This window comes from Lepus europaeus, chromosome 9 (genome assembly GCF_033115175.1).
Source record: "Lepus europaeus isolate LE1 chromosome 9, mLepTim1.pri, whole genome shotgun sequence".
Taxonomy (NCBI): domain Eukaryota; kingdom Metazoa; phylum Chordata; class Mammalia; order Lagomorpha; family Leporidae; genus Lepus; species Lepus europaeus.
In genome coordinates this window covers 8,588,736-8,613,306 of record NC_084835.1, presented here as the reverse complement: position 1 = coordinate 8,613,306, position 24,571 = coordinate 8,588,736, and the positions used below count along the sequence as shown (strand labels likewise).

The window sequence follows — 24,571 nt, the reverse complement described above, 5'->3', positions numbered from 1 at the left end:
TGGCGACTGACAAAACATGTGGTCGTGCATTCTTCATTTCATTTTCATGAGAATATGTGAGAGTGCTGACCAGCCATGTGGGGAGTGCCCAGCAGGAAGCAAAGCCAGGATTTGAATACTTAAGAACACACAGGGGGAAGCCCGTGACACCCCCACAGCGTCCACGCACCACTCCGGGGAATATCTTCTGGAGCCGATCCGCTGCAGCGAGGGCCTTGGGCTTCCCACTCCCGAGGCAGTCTTCAAACTCATAGAGGGGCTGTCTCACGGGGTTGGAGTAGGAGATCTTGGCGTTGTCCACAAGCGTGATGTGCCTGACGCCCCAACCCTGTGTGGAAACAGGAGACCAGGGTGGGGTTCTGAGGGACACTTCACAGGGTCTCTCTCGCAAGCTCTTAAAGGGGTTTTGGTGGGGCACGGCTCAGGAATCTCACAACACAAGACACTGCAGAAGCGGAATTACACAAATTTGTATTCTGATCAAAAGAATGTCAACTTCCTTTACAAGACAATATGCTTACGTACTCAGTGCCTGGCTTCCTGCAGCAATGGGAACATGTACTGTCAGAGAGATTTGGAGGTGAACCCCATAAGCAGTCCATGTTGCTGTCTTAAAAGGATTAGCAACGCCCCACCCCCTACCCACAACGTCCTGGTTCTCCTTCATGAACAATGAGTACACGCAACACTTGTCTTACAACTCACTAAAACCCGGAATGCATGTTATGGGTGCTGGCTCGCCAGTCCTCTGCCTTGTGAGGGATGGGAGACGACCATGAACCCTTCCTCCAGACAGAAACAGTCTCGTAATCATCGGGCATTTAGGGGACGGTTCTACGTCCTCTCTGGGGTTTCGGGATTTTGCAGACTGCAGTCACTCCTCCCAGAGACTGGACAGGTGCACACTACTGCTACAGTCCTCAGTCCCGTCGCTTATCTCACAGAAAAGGAAATGGAAGTTCAGGAAATGCAGCAGACCTGTCTAAGGCCACATGCCTGGCCGACAGTTCCACCACCGACTGAAGGGGCCACTTCTCGGGGACAGGGCAGGCACATTTCAGGGGAACAGCAGCCGAGCAAAAGCTCAGATCCTGCTCCCACTCTCTTTCCAGTCGGGACTCTGGGGCTCGACCGGACTGAAGGCGTCAGGGTGACCGTCAGCAGGGACCAGGATTTGTTCCAGCGCTGGGACTGGCAGGCCAAAACCCGCTTCGGAAGCCTGGCTGAGGCTGAACCCACTGCTACCTTTTTGGTTTCCTACCCACTCCTAAGGTTAGGCAATCCGCCATGCAGAGGGAACAACTGTATGAGAACTTCCCAAGTCACGTGTGCTTGGCTTGGGGATATTTATTTCTGAAATATTTTTGCATTCCCTGGAGCAAGTGCAAGCGGGCAGCCAAGAATGTGCTGGGCAGTGGGAAGAAGGCCAGATAAGCTGCAAACATGCCCCCGGGAGCCACCCACCAATGGGCTTTCACTCTGCACTGCTGTGGAATGCTTCCCAGGCTAACTGTCTAGTGAAAGAAAATCCAGCACTCGGAGCTGGTGAGGATGTGATGGAAAGACTGAAAATGGGATCACATCATGGAAGGCAAACCGGCAACATGTTTCTAGAGCCTTAGAAATGCTCACATCTAGGCCGGCGCCGCGGCTCACTAGGCTAATCCTCTGCCTTGCAGAGCTGGTACCCCAGGTTCTAGTCCCGGTCGGGGCGCCGGATTCTGTCCCGGTTGCCCCTCTTCCAGGCCAGTCTCTCTGCTGTGGCCTGGGAGTGCAGTGGAGGATAGCCCAAGTGCTTGGGCCCTGCACCCCATGGGAGACCAGGAGAAGCACCTGGCTCCTGCCATCGGATCAGCGTGCTGTGCTGGCCGCAGCGCGCCAGCCATGGCAGCTATTGGAGGGTGAACCAACGGCAAAGGAAGACCTTTCTCTCTGTCTCTCTCTCTCACTGTCCACTCTGCCTGTCAAAAAAAAAAAAAAAAAAAAAGAAATGCTCACATCTGCAGCCCGCACTAACGCATACCAGGTAAAACTACTGCCTGCGGTGCTGACATCCCATATGGACACCAGTTTGAATTCTGGCTGTTCTACTTCCAATCCAGCTCCCTGCTAATGGCCCGGGAAAGCAGTGGAAGATGGCCCAAGTGCTTGGCAGCCCCCTCCCCCCCCCCACAGTGTAAGACTCAGAAGCAGCTCCTGGCTCCTGGCTTCGGATCAGCCCAGCTCCGGCTGTTGTGGCCATTTGAGGAATGAACCAGTGCATGAAGACTTCTCTGTCTGTCTCTCCTCCTCTCTCAGTGACTTTGCCTTTCAAATAAATAATAAATGCTTAGAACAAAACAAACAAAGAAATGCTCATATCCTTTGATGTACTTCCAGGAATCTAGCTTATGAAATAATCTGAAATGCTGAAAAGATGTGATTGCTAAGCTATTCTCTGCAACAGAGTTGATAAGAGTACAAAACTGGAAATGACACTAATGCCAAAATCAGACGACTGTCTCAGACAACTATGAGACACCCTTAATGCTTCAGCACATAAAGAGACACGTTCTACGGCCATTAAAAAGACGCTGAGGTCATCGCTTTCAGCAGCATAGGAAAGTACTTACAATGCCACCTGGTAAGAGCAAGGAACATTATTACACATAAAATAATATTTTAAAACATATAATAAACAAACACTAAAGGAAATAAGTGAAAAAGCGGTGGGAACATGGGTGTCTCTCTACCCTGCTTTATGACTGCAGATTTTTCTATAATGGGTCTATACTAACTGGATAACTTGGAAAAATGTAAAGAAAATTTAAGCACCTGATAGTTGTAGAAGCTCGAAAAAATAAAATAAAAAATTTCACAAAATCGGGAAGAAGTCAGTAAAGACAAAAGTGGACTTTGGGGTGGCGTTTAGCCTGGCAGCTGAGTTGCCTGCGCCTCGCGTTACAGGGCCGTGGCTCCACGGCCAGGTCTGAGCCCAGCTTCCCGCGAATGCAGATCCTGGGAGGCAGCGGGGACGGCTCCAGTGGTTGGGTTCCTGTCACTCACATGGGAAATCTGGACTGAGTGTCAGGATCCCACCTTTGGCCCCAGACCAGCCCTAGTCATTCTGGGTATTTGGAGAGTGAACCAGTAGACTTAAGATTTCCTTCTCTCTCAAATAAATAAATATTTTAAACAATAAATCACACATGGCCTTTTAAAAATAGATCCCAATGAATCTGAAAGCAGAATTTTTGTTGGTTTTGCTATAAAAACTATAGGACGAACAGATAAACCAATCGTTTAGTTCCTCAAAACGACTGGAGTGTTATGATTTTGGTCAGTCTAAATAAGTAAGCCACAGCAAAGACGACAGAGGTATCTGCATTCGGGGGCCCAGGGAAGCATCCAGGACCCATGCGTGATATGCTCACCTGTCATGCTGCTGCACGCCAGCAATGGGACTAGCATGGGGTGAAACAAGCATTTCCTTTCCCCCATGTGCAAAGAGCACAAGAGACCCACAAAAGGGAAAAGAGAGGAGAAGCGAGGAGGGGCACCTGGGAGACGGCAGAACAAGAGAGGCCGTGGCTTTGAGGGGCCAGCAGCCCCCGCCCACTCACCATCAGGGTCCTGGCCACGTTGCAGCCCAGGGTTCCGGCTCCCAGCAGCAGACACTTGGCCGACACCACCTTGTCCAAGTCCAGAGTGGGGGCCAGTCTCCAACACATCAGCCTGAGGTTGAGATCCACCGACGACTCAGCCAGCCTGGAAGAGGAGAACTCAGTTACTCAGCCCCCGACTGGTACGCCGACTTAGCCTGAAGGATAAACCAGGGCACTTTTTCATGGAAAATGGAATTAAATAAGCTTATTTTGGTACAAGAAAATTTCGAAATCCACGCGCAGGTTTTTCATGACATGCAGTTTTCATGAGCTTTTTGAAAGCTTCTCATGTACAGGGATTTCAAAGTTCATTTCCACCAAAATAAACTTATCTTTCCATTCTATTTTCTAAGAATTTTTGCCAAATGCCTACAAAAAGTAAATGTGGGAGAAAACAAGCAGCAAATAAAGGGGGAAATGGGAACAAAAGGGAAACAAGGAGACCTCAGGTGGCAGGGAGGGGAAAGGCTGCTGCCAGAGTGCAGACCTGGGCGGCCTCTGCTGATACGGAGCTCCCAGCAGCCCAGGAGAAAAGGGACACATGACCAGCAGTCAAGACAACCACACACCTACAGGTTGAGAGGAAGTCTTCCCTGGTACTGAGAACAGAAACTTCTTCCATGTCTCCTTAACAGAGGTGCACTTCCATCCACCCTTCCACCCAGTGCTGGCGTCCATGAGTGTTTCTGTAACACGGACCAACAGGACAGCGCCAACAGGAGATGAACAGAGGACCAAAGCTGACACAGGGACGCACGGCTTGAAGCAAGGACAAAATCTATACTGCTGGGAAGAGCCGGTGAGCTGTGTGCAGGACACTCACGGTCGCTGCGAATGGCCCCTCTGGGATGGACCTGTGCCGCACAGAGCTGGCCTCACGTGACCAGGTGTGCATCCTGGTGATGAAAAGCCACACTTCCAAAGCACGTGTACCTTTTAGGGTCCATGCACCCGCTGACGTTGACCATCCTTGGGCCCATGCCTCCTTTCTGGTTCTTTTCCCATCCGACTGCTTTGGGACAATCTTAAGGCAAACAAACACTGAGTTTAGTGAAGGAGGTGAGAGCAGGCGTCCTTACAGAGGCTGCACAGAAAAGTTTCTAGCTCACTACTCCCTCAAGGAGCTCTGTGGTCCTGAATGCCCGGCTGCTGCCGCCGTGGGCTCCCCATCGCCCTCAGCACCTAGGACTCTTGCTAGAGAACCTCAGAGGCAAGCACTGGCCTCCGGTACAGGCGCTTCTGCAACAGCCTCAACCCTGGCCCCAAACACCTCAACTTCTGCTGTGATGGGAAGTGTGTCAGGAGGTGGGGGGGAGACATGGGGGGGAGGGAGACGGGAAGGGGAAGCGGGGAGAGGGAGAGGTAGACAGACAGACAGACAGACAGACTCCTAACTGGGGTAGGGTGAGTGTCCGGGAGGGCTCTGTGCTGAAGCAGGAGAGGCCAGTGTACCTGAGCACACCTCTCACTGCACTTGCCTGGGATCTGAAGCTCTAAGGACAGGATGTCCACTCTGTTCCCCATCCTGATCACGTCCCTCTGCTCAGCCTCTCGACTCCGTCACTGTGCGCCTGGATGTGGATCACAGTGAGAGGTGACGGGCCCTCTGGGAAGCTGCCCTCTCCTCCATCCTTCAAGCTCGACCTTAGCCATTCAGAGTTCACCCAGCCCTGACTGCACCCTTTGCTGCTGCCCTCTTCCTAACCCCTGCCTGGGGGCCTCTCTCACTCCCATTCCAGCAGCTCCTGAGCGCGCCTCATTAGTGCTCTGCACCTTCACCTCGTACTTCGATTCTATACCCAGTCCCCACTTGCACCCAGACCTGGAGACTCCCACGGCAGATAAGGGCTCTGAGAAGCCTGGAGGAAGGAAACCACCTGACCTGACCTGGGTTTGTATTTCTCGGAAGCACGGCGCTCTCTGTGTCTCCTTCCACCACCCTCTGACACCAATTAAAATCCCATGGAGTGGGGCTGGCGCTGTGGCATAGCAGGTGAAGCCACCGCCTGCAATGCCAGCATCCCATGTGGGCGCCGGTTCGAGTCCCAGCTGCTCCACTTCTGATCCAGCTCTCTGCTATGGCCTGGGAAAGCAGTGGAAGATGGCCCAGGTCCTTGGGCCCCTGCACCCATGTGGGAGACCCAGAGGAAGCTCCTGGCTCCTGGCTTCAGATCAGCTCAGCTCTGACTGTTGCGGCCAATTGGGGAGTGAACCAGTGTTGAAAGACCTCTTTCTCTCTCTCCCTGCCTCTCCTTCTCTCTCTGTGTAACTGACTTTCAGATAAATAAATACATATCTTAAAAAAAAAAAAAATCCCATGGAGCACAGTCAGACACATGCTGCTTATTCTACCAGGGCAAAATTCTCTTAAACTGGGTGCTAGCATGGTGGTGCAGAGGGTACTATATCTGAACACCGGTTTGAGTTCTGGCTGCTCTACTTTTGATCCAGCTCCCTGCTACTGTGCCCGGGGAAGGGAGCAGAAGATGGTCAAAGTGCTTGGACCCCTGCCACCCCAGTGGGAGACCAGCAATGGAGTTCCTGGATCCTAGCTTTGGCCTGGCCTGGCTGTTGTGGCCATTTGGGGAGTGAACCAGTGGGTGAAAGATTCTCTCTCTGTTGGCCGGCGCCGCGGCTCACTAGGCTAATCCTCCGCCTGCGGCGCCGGCACTCCGGGTTCTAGTCCCGGTCAGGGCACCAATCCTGTCCCGGTTGCCCCTCTTCCAGGCCAGCTCTCTGCTGTGGCCAGGGAGTGCAGTGGAGGATGGCCCAAGTGCTTGGGCCCTGCACCCCATGGGAGACCAGGAGAAGCACCTGGCTCCTGCCATTGGATCAGTGCGGTGGCCATTGGAGGGTGAACCAACGGCAAAAAGGAAGACCTTTCTCTCTATCTCTCTCGCTCACTGTCCACTCTGCCTGTCAAAAAATAAATAAATAAAAGATTCTCTCTCTGTAAATCTAACTTTTAAAATAAATTAAAATAAGTTTGTTCTCTGAGAGATCCTGGTTGCCCTAGACAGCACTCCTGCTATTCCCTCACGTTAGTGGAAGCTGCATGCCTTGCTCGTGGGAGCTACCTACTGTCCTGTCTTCCTGTGTCTCAGTGCCTCCATCACCCTCCTGAATCCACCGCAGGCTGCCCCGCCAACATCACCCCAGCGTCTATCGCAGGAGAGGCTCTGAGGGAACAGAGCTCCTGGCTGGGCTGAGACACAGGCCTCGGGGGAGCAGCCCTATGCCTCTCACTGGCTGGTGGGTCTCTCAGGCCATTCATCTTTCAGATTTCTATCAGCACCTCCATCTTCCCTTCCTTGGGAAACTTTTAGCTTCAAAATTTGTTTTATTTTTTAAATCCTATTGCTCAATGTAATTGTAGGGTCCAGAAGGTGTTGATTTCCTCTGCATAATCTTTTGTGGCTGGGGCAGGATGACTAAAGGAAAACCACAGGGCCAATTATCCTTGCAAGCTGCTTGGCTTCCAGCTTGGCTGGGGCTGTCGCTGTCGCTCACGGCAAGGAGCCACACAGAAATATCCCTTCCCATTTTAGTTCAGGCATGCTGCCGTGGTCCTGTCCTCACACCGTGAAAAATGAAAACTGAAATACTACATTTGAGTTCTTAAAGGGGTTAACACTTCAGAGTTCTTTGGCGGAAAAAGGAGTTCAGCCTTGTGACTAATTCATATTTTCCTATAAATTATTCTCATAACCATACTCATTTATTCAACACAAAAGTCCCTCTCTAATTCCCAGCACATGAACCTTTGGACCCACAGTCTAGAACCGTAAGCAGTAACTCTTAAGTTACTGAAGTTCTTTTTTTGGACAGATAGAGATAGCCAGTGAGAGAGAGAGACAGAGAGAAAGGTCTTCCTTCTGTTGGTTCACCCCCCAAATGGCCATTATGGCCGGCGCTGTGCCGATCTGAAGCCAGGAGCCAGGTGCTTCCTCCTGGTCTCCCACGCAGGTGCAGGCACCCAAGCACTTGGGCCATCCTCCACTGCTTTCCCGGGCCACAGCAGAGAGCTGGATTGGAAGAGGAGCAAGCAGGACTAGAACCCGGTGCCCACATGGGATGCCAGCGCTGCAGGCGGAGGATTAGCCAAGTAAGCCATGGCGCCTGCTCCAAGTTACTGAAGTTCTTAACAAGTCGGTCTTCTCCTGATACAGATAAGAAACCACAAGACAAAAATACCACTTCAAATGAAAACATCTCTATACTCAAAAGACCATGTCCACTTCTAAGAAAATCTGATGTTCTGTAAACTGATCAGTGGAAAAAAAAAACACTATAAAGGTATATGCCAGTGACGATCCAGCATGTCTGCTCCCAGGTCCGAACTCTGGGAAAGTATTCTGACGAGCTCCTGAAGGGCAGGATTGGGAGGAGGGTCTCCCCCAGCTCTCAGCACTGCTGCTGCCTCCTTAGTCCTCGACCGAAATGCTCCTTCTACCAGTTCTGGAGGGGGCCTGCCTGCACCACAAGGGGGCAGCACAAGACGCAGAATATCTAAACTAATTCTCATACCACTGCCCTTGCAACCAAGGGACTTCTTGCAAATACGGAAAGGTCCTTGCAGGCTAATACATTCAGTTCACATTAAGATACAGAGTCGTTCCTTAGAAAAACCCCACCCCCATGCCCCCATCCCAGGAAGAGTTACTTGTGGGAGTCCTGCCCAGAAGATACACAGTCTAAGGGCAGGAGAAGGTTAAAGCATCCCCTGTAGCCTTTTCTGACCCCACATTCACTAGTTTCCATGAGCGAAGGGGCAACACAAAGGCCACATAACGTATTATTTATTTTAGTTTATTAACAGCTAACAGAAAAAACACGCTCTAACATGAAAGGCAGAAGAAAATGTGCCGTTCTCTAAATAATCTGCATTTAACATCAAGCATACAGAAGACATGGTGAAGGCATTACTGGGTGGGAGAAAACCTTCCTCCAGCGGAAACATGCAGCAAAGGCTACTGGGCCTGACTGACAGCAGCACCAAGCATCAGCCACGCATGGGGAGTGGGGAGTAAGAGTAACTCAGAGACTTAACCAGAAAGAAGCAGAGCAAAGTGGCTCATTGCAGGGTGTCCTAGTGGCCTGCCAGGCAGAGAGACAGGCCAGACATGACTCTGTAACTCACTGCCACCTCATTCTCCTAGACTGTCTTCAAACTGCGGTTTAATGAAACATTACATGGAAGCTATTTCAGCACGTGCCAGAAGAGGGTGCTAAATCAAATGCAAGCATCTGAAGACAGCAAAAAGGCAACAGTGAAGACCCTAAACCAACAAGCAAGCAGCCTCTGCTTTGACCAGGCAGATCTGTCAGTCCTTCCGAGAAGCCCACCTAAGGCATCAGCGCTAGGCCACACGGTCACTGATATCCCGCAGTCCTCCCTCACCCGGGTTCACTCCGCATTCTGAGTTAGCTGGGGCAACCATGGATCCAAAAGAGTCAATGGGCCGGCACCGTGGCTCACTAGGCTAATCTTCCACCCGCGGCGCCGGCACTCCAGGTTCTAGACCCGGTTGGGCCATGGATTCTGTCCCGGTTGCCCCTCTTCCAGTCCAGCTCTCTGCTGTGGCCCGGAAGTGCAGTGGAGGATGGCCCAAGTGCTCGGGCCCTGCATCCACATGGGAGACCAGGAGAAGCACTTGGCTCCTGGCTTGGGTCTGGCGCAGCACGCCGGCCGTAGCAGCCATTTGGTGGGTGAACGAATGGAAGGAAGAACTTTCTCTCTGTCTTTCTCTCACTAACTCTGCCTGTCCAAAAAATAAAAAATAAAATAAAATAAAAGAGTCAATGGAAAATTTCAGAAGTAAACAGTTTGTAATTTTTTAGGTCGCATGCTGTTCTGAGCAGCATGACAACATGTGGCACCGTCCCACTCTGTCCTGCCTGGGCCATGAATCATCCCTTTGTCGGTGTCTGCGGGCTGCACACACCAGCCACCCACCAGTCACCCCGCAGCCGCCAGCGCTGTCAGACCCACCGTGCGGCTGTGACGGCGCTGCAGCGCTGGTGTTCAAGGAACCCTTATTTTGTCTGATCACGGCAACAGTGTTGATGCTGGTGACCTGGACACGACAGGAGAAGCCCAGAGGAGCTTCCTCTGAGGGAAAAGGTGGAAGCTCTTGACTTAAGAAGCAAAGAACAAAAATTGGACACTGAGATTGCTAAAACTTATAGTAAATTACTCTTGTTAATATCTGACTGTGTCTCTTTTATAAGTTGTAAGTCTGTATGCACAGGGAAAAACACAGTCTACACAGAGTTTCATGGTTTCCCATATCCACTGAGGGAAAGGGATCTTAGATTCTATCCCCCGTGCCTATGGCAGGTTGGACGGGGCACTGCTGATCGGGACCTGGGCCGATCCAGAATCCTTCTAACCTCTGAACTCTAGAAAACACACAAAAGAGATTTAAAATTCCCCACACCCACCCACTCCCTACTTTGGACATACTCAAGGATTAAAGAAAGAAATGTGACATGGAACCATTGAGATGTCTTGAGGAACAAATTAAATAATACGAAGGTACTTCAAAAAGCTCGTGGAAAAGCTGAATGACAAGGTAAGTTGGCTTTGATTAACAAGTTAACTTTGGTTAAGTTAATGGAAAGTTAGTTGTGGAAAGTTAAATGGCAAGATCAGTTAATTTTGAAACCCATTTTTTCATTACATATTTTCCATGAACAAGATAAAAACTTGCGTGGATGTCAAACAGTTGCACCAAAATAAACTTTTAATTCTATTTTCCACCAAGTACTCCTGTACATGTGAAAGTACTCTAGAAAGCAAATAAAGCATGTAAATATGAAGGATTACTTTGGGCACAGGTACAAACTGCACTGGGGTTATGTGAGAAGGCAAACTAACAGGGAGTACTTCACCAAGCACCTGTAATCCCTGTTCTCACACAGCACACAGACGCCTCATTAGGAATTCACCGTGAAGTGGCGCTCCTTACACCTGCGCACTCAGTCTACCTCTGTGATATGTACGGAAATACAGATGTGCATCTGTGTAAAAACCTACATATGCAGATGCACACACATGCACACAGACATCTACACAAAACGCCTCTCAGCCTAAGCTTCCTAACTCACAGACAGGTAACGGCCACAAGAATCCAGGTCAGATGCTGAACGTAGACGAGGAAGCAGCACTGTGTTGCCTGGCTGACGGCCTGGAGAACAGGACCACACACAACTTGAAGCATAGGACACATAAAGATACATGTGTATCCAACTTTACCCTTCCTTTAAGAAGGGCCAGGAATAAAGATTGTGCGTTACATACAAATAAAAATGACTGAAAACGCTGCCCTGAGAAAATCTCCTGGTGACCGTGTTTGCCTCTGTCCCAGGCTCAACAGCTGAGTGTGGGCTCTGTTCAAAGGAGCTGTCGGCTCTGGCAAAGAAGCAGGAGCTGTGTCTTTCTCTTCCTCCTGCTGCCATTGTGAAGGGATGAAACGGAAGTAGAGCCGACTCGGTTTCTGACAAATGATAATTACACGCATTCTCAAAGACCGGCAAATTACCTGGGCTAAATGCCATTTCTGGAAGCTTCACTTCGAAGATGATGCTGTGGGCGACGTCTCTCAGCCCCTGCATGGTGCGGTCCCGGAAGCAGAGGACTTCAACAGACCGGAAACTGCTACTCCTGCCGTCCCCGGGTTTTAGTTATTTATGAAGGGAAGGAAAAGAAAGAGCTCACATAAGAGCTTCAGCAAACCAGCTGGAGAGAATTCAGCTCATTGTAATTATGCCTGACACCCTCGAGGGATGGCCTTAACCTTGGAGGGGTGGTTAACATATTCATGCGCACTTCTTTTCTCCAAGTGCTTGGCGGCTGAGTGCTGAAGTGCCCGTGATTTCTTTCTAGATGAATTTTATACAGCAACCGCAGTGCACATAAATAATTCCGAGAAATGCATCTTCCAAATGCAGGGAGGAAAATGCTCACAGGCATAAGGAAAGAAGCTCTAAGACACAGACACCTCTGGTCCCAGGTCTCTCCACCTCAACTTCCACTTCATGAAGGGGTATCTCACCCAGTGGAGGGGAAGCCCACTTGCGGTAAACAGACTGAGCCACGTGGGCAAGTAGCAGATAACCAGCCCCCTCTGGGGGCAGTGCATCCTGGATCTCCCTCCAGATTTCTCAGTAAGCATGTTTACTTAGGTAGAGCAGACGCAAAGGCTGAGTCCGAGCCATCTGGCAGCCTGGCTCAGCCCTTCTCTCAGCCCTGCACCACCCTTCTAAGGAACAGCCACTCCAAGGCCACACCTGGGTTTGAATTTTATATACAGAAAACCACAGAACATGTGAATTTACTTCCAGTCCAGCTCTCTGCTGTGGCCTGGGAGTGCAGTGGAGGATGGCCCAGGTGCTTGGGTCCTGCACCCGCATGGGAGACCAGGAGAAGCACATGGCTCTTGGCTTCAGATCGGCGCAGCGTGCCAGCTGTAGCGACCACTTGGGGGGTGAACCAACGGTAAAAAGGAAGACCTTTCTCTCTCTCTCTCTCTCTCTCTCTCTCTCTGTCTAACTCTGCCTGTCAAAAAAAAAAAAAAATGCGTCCATGTGGATGTCATATATCAACAGTGTGTTCATACTCATCACAACAAGAGCCCCACTCTCAGGCGTATGCTACAATTTACCACCCATTCCACCGAGGAGGGTGTGTGGGCCTCCACATTCCAGGCTGCGAGTTCTGCTTGCATCTCCACATGCAAAACTTGCACAAAACACTGAGCCCCACGTGGTTTTGAATCCGGGGGATTTTGCTAAACGCTGTTGTGGCAGCATTTGCAACTTCCGATTGCTCCACCCCTTCCGCGTTTGGTACACTCATTCTCGCCGGTCCATTCTGGTTGGGTGCGTGGCAGTACCTCATTCTGGCTTCAGGTCTGTTTCCTTGATGACCAATGATGCCGAGCATCTTTTCAGATACCCTCTGTGGTACTTACTTGAGGGTCAGGAATAAAGGAGGATGGAGGCAACAGGAGAAGCCATCGAACTGTGGGAATGGAGGGCTGCACAGTTCTGGAGCCAAGACCCTGTGCACCTGCCCATGTCAGTCTAGGGTATCTTCAGTACAGTCTGCACAGAGTCTGTGACTCCCTAACAGACACGCTTAAGGGCTCAGCACCAGCAACAGGAAAATGCATTTGGGAAAACAGAGACAGACAAAGACAGACACACAGACATACACATTCTTGTAAGTACCATCTGTGGGCTGCTAGGACCAAAAGATTCCTCAAAGGCCATCCAGGGTACTGTGCTAAGTTACAGGGATCATAGACACCAACTGTCATCTGTGAACAGAAAGGAGTTTCTCAGTGAGACGAGTTCCACGTCCGACGCACCACACAGACATCACTAACGCTTCCTCTCGGCTTGCTCCCCCTACTCTGCAGAGCGCTAATCAGACACTCGGTGCAGGGCTGCAGGGAAGCCCAGACAGCGGCAGGACCTCACCCTCAACTACAGAACTTCCTCAGGGCAGGGGCTGTGGAGTCAGGCTCTGCACCCCCCGCCCCGGGGGCCTAGCACTGGGCCTGGCAGGGTGGGAACTAGGAGCATTTGCAAGGCAGGAAGACTGGAAGGACAGGGAGCCCAGTTAACTGTCAGGGCTGCAGAGAACACCCGCGAAAGGACACAGAGTCCGTGAAAGCGGCTCATTTCTGGGTAATGAGAAAATCCAAACGGGGCCACTATCACTGCAAGTCTAACATCAGATGGAATGAAAAAGCTCGGTGCCCTTGATACGGCTGATAGAGTTCTCTCCTACTCCCACTGAATTCAACTCCAAATACCGGCCAGGGCTCCCCTGGGAGAAGCACACTGCACCCCCTGCTCCTCTACCTAACGTATAATGTGTTTCCTTTTCCTGTTCCCTTCCTCTCAGTGAGCATCCAGTACTCACATCTGCAGTTGTGAATACCAGTCTCCAATCAAGAAAACCAGGGTTCCTTGGACACAAGGCCAATTCTAGGGATACAGCTGGGAGCATCTTGCAGTACCGGAAGATAAGGAGGTCCTCAAAACACAAAAGGATGGGGACACACCCAGGGCACACAGGAGCCCACTGAACAAGCTCCCAATGGCCAGGTTTGCAATAATCCAAGACATAAGATAAATAACACAGTGTTGGATTATAACACAAAGTATGAAATAAATATCAGAGTCCACACTAATGTAAATAAGTTACAGAATAAAAAGGAAACACAGGTGAAGAGATGGGTCTTCCTTAAAGATCTCCAAACAAACAAAAAAGAATACAAAGAAAACAACAGAGAATGGGATAGGAGCTTCAAGAAGGCCCAGCAAGATGGAAGACAAGCACAGTCCTTTCAGTGAGCATTCTCAAGAGACAACCCAGAACTGCCTGTCTGTATGGATTACCAGTGGTTCTTCCTGAAAAAGGGATGTCCCTGACACACCAGACCTTTCTGGTTCATATTCCCACGTCTTCTGGCTAGCAGCCTACCACAACTCATTACCTTTTTATTCTATACCACTTCTAAATTAGATGGAAAGGTTGACATATGGGAAATACAAGACACAAAATGCCCAGAGACTGAGATGAAATTTCATTTTTGTAGACCCTGACACTTTTACAAGAATTGCTTTCTTACTGCTCCAGGAAGCAAACCCAAAAAGACTAGCTTTTCTGTACTACTTGCTATGAAATCACAGGTCGTAACTTTTCTGGGTCAAAACAAAATTAAATCATTGCTATTCACCTGTGCAGAAACTGGGGGTTTCTTTTGCTAAAAACTGTACTTTATGCTAACTTTAAAAATTAAGTTTATGGCCGGCACTGCGGCTCACTAGGCTAATCCTCTGCCATGCGGCGCCGGCACACAGGGTTCTAGTCCCGGTCGGGGTGCCAGATTCTGTCCTGGTTGCCCCTCTTCCAGGCCAGCTCTCTGCTGTGGCCTGGGAGTGCAGTGGAGGATGGCCCAAGTCCTTGGGCCCTGCACCCCATGGGAGACCAGGAGAAGCACCTGGCTCCTGCCATTGGATCAGCGCGGTGCGCCGGCCGCAGCGCACCTACCGCAGCGGCCATTGGAGGGTGAACCAACGGCAAAAGGAAGACCTTTCTCTCTGTCTTTCTCTCTCACTGTCCACTCTGCCTGTCAAAAAAAAAAAAAAAAGTTTCTAATGAAATACCTAACAATTGTTTCACCCATAATGAACGTGCCTTTACAAGTCAAATAAATTGCTTTTTAATACCTCAAAAAAAAAATAAAATAAAATTTCCAAACAATACTTGACATATGGATACTACCCCCTGCAGGAAGGGAACTGTATGATGGGAACTCGAACTCTGCCCTCTTTGCCATGATCTTCAGTAAACCTAAGAGTATTCCTAAATAAGAGAGCTTTTTTTTTTTTTTTTTTTTTTTCTAAACAGAAGACAAGGAGTGTTTAACATAAGTATCTTTTTCCTCATTCCATAGGCACATAGCAGATACTTAGTAAATGCTTGTCAAGGATGAATGGAGAGACAGAAACGGGTGGTGGGAGGCAAGGAACTAGGAATGAGGGAAGAGAAACCAGGAAATTACTCCCAGGAGGTTTCTTTTACAAGCACAGTATGGGGTGAAGAGAAGGGTGGCTGGTATCTTCACCCTGCACCCCGTCAGCCTGCAGGACGGAAGCAGCGCGTCAGTTCCTCATCCTTGCCACGCTGCTCAGCACGGTGTCAGCCACAGAGGAGCAAACCAACATCCAGACCCCAGCCTCCCGTAGTGTCTTGCGTACAATGGCCCAAAACGTTGCCCTCTGAAGGGCTGTATTTGCGTTACTGTAACTCTGACAAAAATGGGGTCAGGCTGTCACTGCTGTTCTCCATCTCCAGCACGTGCTGTTCCAGCCACGGCAGCAGCGGCTGACGGGGACCCCATTCTGCTGCTACGGCAAACGCTGCTCCACTTCCTCCTGCAGACGATGAAGCAGTCTTTACCCACGCTCAGAAAAATCCCTGAAAACACACCGTCTTATCAGATTATTACGGCCTTTTTTCAAAGGTATTCTTTAAAAATAGTTGGTGCCTTCTCTGACATGTAAGATTTTACTCCTAAAACGGAAACCATCTCTTTGTAGACGCCCTTTCCTGACTTACATGTGAACAGACAGACTCATGTTTCATTCAGCACAAACAGATCTCCCTTCAGGAAACTCAGGAAGCCTTCACGGGAGATTCTGTCTTCTGCAGGGAGGGCCAGCGTCTGGGGAATTCACAGAAATGGGGCTTACCCAGAATGCTCTGAGGACTGCCTCTCACTGCACGAATGACCTCGGGATAACAAGTGTCTGACCCCTCTAGGGCTTAGGTGCTTTTTTAAAAAATCTGAATCATGCTGGCACCATGGCTCAATAGGCTAATCCTCTGCCTGTGGCGCTGGCACACCGGGTTCTAGTCCCGGTCGGGGCGCCGGATTCTGTCCCGGTTGCTCCTCTTCCTGTCCAGCTCTCTGCTGTGGCCCGAGAAGGCAGTGGAGGATGGCCCAAGTGCTTGTGCACCCGCACGGGAAACCAGGAGAAGCACCTGGCTCCTGGCTTCAGATCAGCGCAGTGCACCGGCCGCAGCACGCCGGCCGCAGAGGCGATTGGAGGGTGAACCAACGGTAAAGGAAGACCTTTCTTTCTCTGTCTCTCTCTCTCTCACTGTCCACTCTGCCTGTCAAAAAAAAAAAAAAAAATCTGACTCACAGGGAATAACAGCACCTGCTCCACAGAGCTGCAATGAGGGGGAAGTGAGGTAACACTGGCTGTGAAAGGGCAGGCCCATCAGTAGTGCCTGAGAATCCCCAGGGAGGGCCGGGCTCCCGTGTCTGCATCTGCTTCCAACTTCTGCATGATTCCGACATGGCAGTCCAGGCCGTGGACCTGACTCTGGGGAGCATTAGAAACGGTAGTCTCCAAGACCAGAGGAAGAAAAATAATTCTCATTGGGGCTAATTTTCAGTGCCGTGAACACCCTGGACTGCCTCTGTGTCTTTCCAGGCACCTCAAAACAGCGGTCATGCACCACAAGCAACAGCCAGAAATGCAGATTCTCAGGCCCCTCCCCAAATGGCTGAACTGGAGTGGACATCTCAACAAGAGCCCAGGTGACTCCCATGTCCACAGAACTTTCAGAAGCACTGCTGGGCTCTTCCACCCTCTATAGCCATGGTCCTCAAATGGGGGTGTGCTTTGACATCACCCAGGGAGCTTGCTAATACACTGCTGCCTGGGCCCCACCTCCAGGGGCCTAGGGTCCAGCCTGAGTCTTAGCTTGTTGTGGAAGATTCCCGGGACACTTCTAACTGTGTCCTGGTTGCAAACCCTTGCTTGAGAGTCTGCTCTAGACTTCTCAAAGCATGGACCACCCAGAGACCAACTGCATCAGCACTACCTGGAGGCTCCCAGGACCTGCACAGCCCCCAGCAGGGACACCCAATCCCATGCCAGACTCTCTGAGCACCAACAGCTGCAAGTTCAGTGGACACCCAGGATGTGTAGGCATGCCATCACTGCAGCACTGTGGCCCAGAACTCAAGAGGGAGAAGACGACTTGCTTAAAACAGTGTTCGTTGTACCTGTGGTTTCCTTTAGGGCATCTGTGATTATTTGTTGAGCCACAGTGTGTTCTTGATCCAAAGGCTCCTAGATTATAAACTGCCCTTTCAAACTTGATAGTGAAAATGAGAAGGAAACACCACCAGATTAACTACACATCACAACTGTGAGAAATCTCTGACTTCAGAAAAGGCACACACGAAGCAAAAAGCATTGCCGAAGGGGCAAGTACAAGACAGCTTTGCCGTCTGTTCCCCTGCTGGCCTGGCTCTGTGCGGGCAGGAGCCTCTGCCACATGCATTCTTCCAGACCTAGGACCTAGCACAGCACCTGAGGCTCAGCAGCTCCCCGGTGAACAGAGGACAGAACCCACTACAGGGACCCTGTCCTCTAACCCCAGCACCAGGGATGGGGATTGTGGGGGGCAGCCAGAGGGGAGAAGGCAGTTTGAAAGGCCGAAACCTGAGGCTGACACACAGAGCCCTAGACAGGGCACCCTGGCAAGTTCATTTTCCTTGCCTCTTGCCTGTCTCAGCACTATAGGTTCTTCAAACACGGACTCGCCTGGGCAGGGATGGAAGCTGGCTCTGAAGGAGCGTTTCACATGAGAAGCAAGAGGATTCTGGGAATGCGATGCCCAGCCCGGGGCTGCCTCAGAATCAAGGAGTGGCCTCCCTGGAGCTCTTCTGGTCCCATGGGCCACCACCTGCCACTCTGCCACTAGCAACTCTGCCTCATCCTGGCTCTGCCGGCCACGGTGACAGCATCTGACAGATGAACTGCACCTACGAAGCTGTCATCGCTTCTTTTTATTCCATTTGCAACTCTATCCACGAAGCCAGTAGGGAGCGGGGGGAGGGTGCCGTGTCTTCCTCGGCAGTACCACAAGAGCTCACAGGGAGAGAAGAGCCCACTGCGGGGAAGGAGGTGTGTTCTAACTCTGCCGGGGGAGGTTCCTTCCTCACCTGCAGGATGGATGAACCCAATCATTTCCTCCCAAAGGATTCCCTCGGGTTCCAGAAGCAGAGAACTTTCTGAGAATATGAAAGAGAAAAATGTCCTGGGCAGGTCACAAAATAACACAGATTCCATTAACAACTCGTCTTACGAGGCCTAGAGGCCACTCAGCAGGTTTTCTGGGAAGCACCAAGGTGGGATCAATGCAGAAAAGGAAAGGTCCTGAGTCACTCACTCTCCACATGACCTTCAGCATTTACTTGATCTCTCTGCACCTGAACTTCTCACTCTTACTTCTATTTAGCACACAGACTGGGAACGAGCCAAGCACTTAACAAATGATTGCTATGAGGACACTCTACACTCTCCAGTCTAATGTCACTGAGGCTCTGGTCAGTTCAGTTCCACACCGCTATACAGTTAACTGCCTTCAGTTTCAAGGTTATGGCTAATGAGGTGGCAGAGATGATAAGGGGATAAGTTCTAGTGCATCACAGGTTCTCTCATCTCTAAATGCAGACCTGTGACTAAGTGGTTTCTAAATTATACAAACTAGAAGGCTGTAGCAGATGCTCTAAGTAGATACCTACTTTCAAAGCATGAATATAGTTCTGACACAGGGTGCAAAGGCAGTGGGGAAAGAGAGTATTAAGAAAAATAAGAAATCTTTTTTTTGAGCAGAAAAGACTAAGTTTCTTAGAGCATCCTGACCTAAGATGAGCAATACGGAACCGGAACAATCTGCTAAAGAGGAAATCTATCACTTAGCCACAAAGGGAGGTCAGCTGAAGTCGCTGAGAGCCTGCTCTCCTACCCGGATGAGGCAGACACAGCTCACAGGGCAGAAGGCAGGGAAACGACAAGGTCCATGCCGCGTCTGTCATTCCCTGACGACTCAAAAGTAACTCTGATGTCTTTAAGTGCTTTCTGGACCAGTTCAGGAGCCTCCGTCACGACAGGAGTCAGTTGGGACAACACCAGGAAACCAGCTTCACACTGAGGGTACAGAGAATTTCTTTTCCTAAAGGCATTCAGAAATAACCACTGGCTAGAAGTTCTGGATTCTGAACAGGCTTTACTGCAAATTAATTGTGTGAACTTGGGAAAATTACTTCCTTTTATAATAAAAATAAGCAGAAAGGGGTAAAACATAATTTAATTTATATACTTTAATATATTAATATATACTTATATTTAATATATGTTTGATATTTAATATGTACTTTAATTCATATACCTTAATACTTTATATTTAATATAATTTATGTATTAAGTATAATTTCATACTTTGTTTAGAAGGTTTATGAATACAAGTTGCTGAGGCGGGACAGTTCTGCTCGGGCTACAGTCCACCAAGTGAGGTGCTAGAAAAAGCACAACGTGAGAGTGAAGGGAGGTTGGCTGACTTCAGCTTGAGAGCTTTCAAGAATGCTTTCATGAAACGTGCCTATCTGACAGATAAATGACTACTAGATACTATTCTACACACTTGATAACAAGACATATACACAGGAGATTAAGTGTTTAAAAGTATGGGGAAAATATTCAAAGACCTAATGCACTTTAAGGTCACAGTTGCCACCATGCAGACAGATCACTAAGTGAAGAAAGCCCAGTCAACAGCTTAGGAATTGTTGCTCCTTTGCCATTTATGTACAGAATTAAAAAAAAAAAAACAAAACACGAAAATAAAAAGGCCAAGGCAAAACATTTCCCAGATGGTGCTCTACAGTAAGTAAGTGCTCTGAAACACGCAGGAGACTCAAGCCAGCTTTGCCAAAGGAATGGGACAGTATCCTGGGCTACTTCTGACGTGAACACAAGAACTGCCCCGAAGCTGACCACCTGTCACGGCAACGCAGCACCACTGCGACCAGTATGTGGAACCAGCATCTCACTGAGGGACACAGAGCTTAAATCAGATGTGTCAAGATGCGTAACGTCCGATGCTGGGAGGGTGTGAGTCTGGGGACGCTGACAGTTGCGAGCACTCCTGTGTTACCACTGGCTCGTCCAGGCTGGCACAGTAGACTGTTCCCATCTCTTCTCAACTCTGGCTTCTGGGATTTCACGTGGGGCGCCTGCAGCTGGCCATAGCTGCGGTGCTGGCACCACGGCAATGAGCAAGCTCTACAGAGCCGGCTGTGACGAACGTACCAGTGAACTCACTGAGTGTAAACCTAAAAATGCCCGGGCTCTTTAACCCAGCAACTCTTCATCTAGAGATCCAGTCTATGGCTGAGGAAAGACGGGAAGAATTTCATACACAAAGAAGCTCCTAAAAGTGAAGACTTGTGACAGATTGCTATGTCAAAAACATCCTAAATGATACTGTCACGCATAAAGGATACAGATGTATAATACTCACTACATTGCAAAGTTATCCTGGACAAGAGACAACACAATCTTCACTACGCGAAGATTAGAAGGAGATACTCAGACACAAAACATTTACCCAGAAAAAATCCGAGAACCTACAACAGCTGAAGAACTTTTTGAGATTTCAAACATGGAGAGAAGCAGATAGAAATAAAACCAATGAACCACGCCTAGTACAGTTCACTTATCTGCCAGCATTCCCAAAACAGCCACCTGCTGGTCGCACAGCATTTCCCAAATCACAGGCGGTGAGCCACATGTGACTCGGAAAGCATTCGGGCATCACAACTAGGGTTTTCCAAGCTGGTAAAACAGAATAACATTCTGTGAAAGTTTGTTTCAGCTCTATGCTTGTGCACGCAGTCAAAGACAGGAGCAACAGTACTGAGTCCCAGTGCCACAGTGTTTGTACCTGGAAGTCAAGCTGAAAGAGCCAGCAGCAAGAAATCACAAGAACAGCTCCACGCCATCCCAGAAATGGAAGGAAACCAGTCACAGAAGACAGCACCAAGAATGAACGACCAAAGCTTCCCGGATGGACCAGGGCTGCCAATCTGGAGAGGGGCTCCCCTCGCAGGGCAGCCACTCCTCATTTCTTCAAGTTTTTTGAAAATCAAATGGGTAAGAAAGTTTGCTTTTCTTTGGCAAAGATACAGTTGGCTGCATGACTCAGGGCCTCAACACTTCATTTTTATGGAACAGCTGCAGCTTGAGGGTAATCCAAATAAAACTTTTCTCGAATAGATAAACTATTCTAAGAAAATACAGTGGAAACAATGACACCATGTGAGTACAACTTCATGAGGCCTGTCTGTACCCCTCATCTCTCAGTCCTCACCCTACCCACGAGGAGGAGGCTGTCCCCCGTGTGCCTGTACAGGACAAAGACGCTGAGGCCCAGAGGCTCCGTGCACACAGAGACTGCTGCGCCCGGATGGCTGCCTTCCTGCTCTGCCACAGCAAGCTTGGAGCAAGGGCGCAAAGGCACTGCTCTCCCTCCTGTCCTGAGAGGCATGCCAACAGGAGGCGGGAGCGAGAGGCTGCCATTCCTGAACCTCTTTTCTGTCCTCCTTGTCTGTCAAATGAGGCCAACACTGTGCCCTGGCAGTGGCTCATGACGCTCAGTGGTGACACCTGGGCACAGGGTCAGCCCTCTGAGCATGGCACGCATGGCCGCCGGCAGCTAGCGTGAGCTCCCTTGAGGCAAAGTCCTGATCCCTCAGAGCCAGCCCAGGCTCACAGGGTGTGGAATGAACAGTGCCACAAGCTGCCAAGGCCCCACTCTGACTGTACACAGGGATAGCTCATTCCCCTCCTGACCTCAGTAGCCGACAGGCGCCCACCCAGGCAGGCTAACTCCTGTCTTCCCCTTTGTTTCCTGCAAGCCAGGATCTCAAACCCTCATGAATGGGTCACAGAGCTCCGTGAGTCCCAACATCAGATGCACAATTGCATACAGACATGTGTTTTTCTGAGGCCAGGAGTATGCTGCCACCAAATTCTCTAAGAGCTTTCTCATTTGTACACCATCCCAAAGTAAGAACCACTGTTTTGGGGACAGCATTGTGGTGCTGCAGGTTAAGCTGACACACGCATCCAGTATCGGAGTGCCACTTCAAGTCCTGGCTACACTGCTTCTGATCCAGCTCCTTGCTAATGGCCTGGGAAAGCAAGGGAAGACGGCTCAGGTATCTAGGGCCCTGCCACCCATGTGAGAGGTCAGGATGGAGTTCTTGGCTCCTGGATTCAGCTTGGCCCAACACTAGCTGCTGCAGTCATTTGAGGTATGACCCAGAGGATGGAAGATTCTCTCTCTCTCTCTCTCTCTCTCTCTGCATGTGTGTGTGTGTGTGTGTGTCTCCCTCACTCTGTAGTTCTGCTTTCAAAAAAATAAATCCACAAGTCTTTAAAATACTAAATAACAATAAAAAAGAACCACTTCTCTAAACTGTCCATTGCAGACCACATCCGTCCCCCACCTGTCAGACCACGCACCATGACCGTGACTCACTAGACGTGAACTACAGGTGTACAGACAACCTGGGGAAGTCTCTGTAAACTACACGGCCTTACTCATACAGCAGAATGGCCACACTAAATACAATGAGCCATGGTAGAGCCACTGACACGGAATGGAGATGCTCCCAGAGAGGAGCGCCAGTGCTCCCAACCCTGAGTGCCTGTACCTACTCTTCCATCATCAGGTACAATGGTGGAAACTAAAAACAGTATACCTGCCCTGGTGGAGTTTACATTTAAATGAGAAAAGGTGATATGATTCAAAGATTACCCAGGAAAATACAGGCATTTAGCCCAGGAATGAAGACACCCACATCCTATACTGCAGTACCTGGGTTCAAGTCCCAGCTCTGGTTCTTGACTCTGGCTTCCTGCCAAGGCAGACCCTAGGAGACAGCAGTGATGCTGGGGTTCCTGCCACCAACACGGGAGATCTGGACTGCATTCCCAGCTCCTGGCTTCAGTTTTGTTCAGCCTTGGCCATTAAAAGCATGTGGGGAATGAACCAGCAGACAGAAGTTCTTTCTGTCTGACTGCCTCTCTCTCTTTAAATTAAAAAAAAAAAAAAAAAACCAAACAACTGTACTAACTGCTGCAAAGAAGGGATACACAAAGCTGTAAGAACCCATAGGAGGAGAAACGAACCTTTCAATAGAAGTCAGTGAGGGTTTCCTGTGGAAGTGACTAAGTTTATAGAACGAATGATCACTTCAGAGGGCAAAGGGGAGGCTGGGGCAGAAGCGATTCAAGAGGAGAAAGGGTGTCTAGGCAAAAGTCCTGCGGCAGGGAACCCACCTCAGCAGCAAGTCCTGGAGCTGAATTAAGGAATTCAGTGCTACTCTCAGAGCACAGGGAAGAAGACAGTGAGGGGATTCACTGTGGGCGTGGCAGAAATCAGAGGGACTTTGCCAAAAATCTGCTGGGGGTGTCTTGGAGGAAGAAGTGGGAAGACTCATTCGGATGGCCCTGCAACAAAGGGGATGGACAGCGACAGCAGCTTGGGTGGGCGTGATGGCAGAAGCAGCCAAGGTGGTGGACAGAGAGAAGTCCAGGACACGAAATGCCCAGGGCAGGCAGGAGGGAACTGGAGGAGAGTACCCAGCACAAAGCCCAGATCTCTGGTTCATGTGAGTGGTTCATGTGACAGCGATGTCTGCAAGAGGACTGGCCTTGGGGTGAAGACACTGAGATCAGGTTGGACTTGTGGGGTGTGAGGTGCTGAGGACAAGCAGGTGGCTGGGTATGGGGGCCCCAGGTCCAGAGGGAGGGTCAGGCTGGGGACAGAAAACATCACACTTGTGGAGAGATGGGCACTGGACTCAAGGGCACAATAAAATCACCAGGGAGAGAACAAAGATGGAAAGCAGAGAAATCCAAACACTTCTGCCTCCTGCAGTGAGGACGCAAGGCTCACTGGGGAGCAGGGCCTTTCTGGGGGCCGAGGTGCCAGTGGTTGGAGGAGGCCAGGGACGGAGAGCCCGGAGCCAGAGCACAACTGCTGTACTGCACACACCCTGAAGGGGGTGTCTGTTTTTGGAAGAAGGGGTGAAAACCTCCGGGGAAATGTCGTGACTCAAGAAACACCACAGAGCCACCGGGACCCGGCTGATGAGAGTGAGCGAGGTCAGCGCAACAGAGGCAGGAACGACTTCAAGTCACGCCAAGTTACACAAAGTTCCGTTCTCTGGGCTTCTGCTCGAGGCTTACTTTCCCTGGAAGCCGTATCTGAGTACATCAGTCCACAGGGCCCTCTTCTGCCTCTCTACACCCCCGTCACGTGCAGCACCAGTGTCAGACATCGCACTCCATGTAAAGGATACAGAGTGGGGGGAAACGCGGTCCCTGTGCCACGGGTGTGCACAGGCGGAGAGACAAGCAAACTAACCCGTGGGTGCAGAAGGAGGCTGTTACCAGAATGCAAAGGAGGGAGGCGAGAGGTTGCAGGCAGTCTGTGCTTCCTGGGGTGGTGACCAAGAGGGGGACAGAGGGGA

General features: G+C 50.2%; 1 protein-coding gene and 1 non-coding gene across 5 annotated transcripts in view; both read right to left on the bottom strand.

Annotated features, from left to right (window-relative positions):
- ATG7 (autophagy related 7) overlaps positions 1-24,571 on the bottom strand; it is a 223,500-nt gene that overhangs the window by 152,260 nt on the left and 46,669 nt on the right. For 3 of the 4 annotated variants that reach the window (XM_062200455.1, XM_062200456.1, XM_062200454.1), the window contains 6 exons: positions 12,879-12,967; positions 11,189-11,310; positions 9,637-9,756; positions 4,578-4,668; positions 3,603-3,747; positions 170-328 (listed from right to left, as the gene is read on the bottom strand). In XM_062200455.1, coding sequence (XP_062056439.1) covers positions 170-328; positions 3,603-3,747; positions 4,578-4,668; positions 9,637-9,756; positions 11,189-11,310; positions 12,879-12,967 — 726 coding nt within the window. The remainder of the gene's footprint in view (positions 1-169; positions 329-3,602; positions 3,748-4,577; positions 4,669-9,636; positions 9,757-11,188; positions 11,311-12,878; positions 12,968-24,571) is intronic. The other variant, XM_062200457.1, reaches the window with a different exon arrangement.
- LOC133767374 (small nucleolar RNA SNORA13) lies at positions 8,299-8,429 on the bottom strand. The gene has a single exon (XR_009866858.1). It is a non-coding gene; the product is annotated as a small nucleolar RNA SNORA13 (small nucleolar RNA).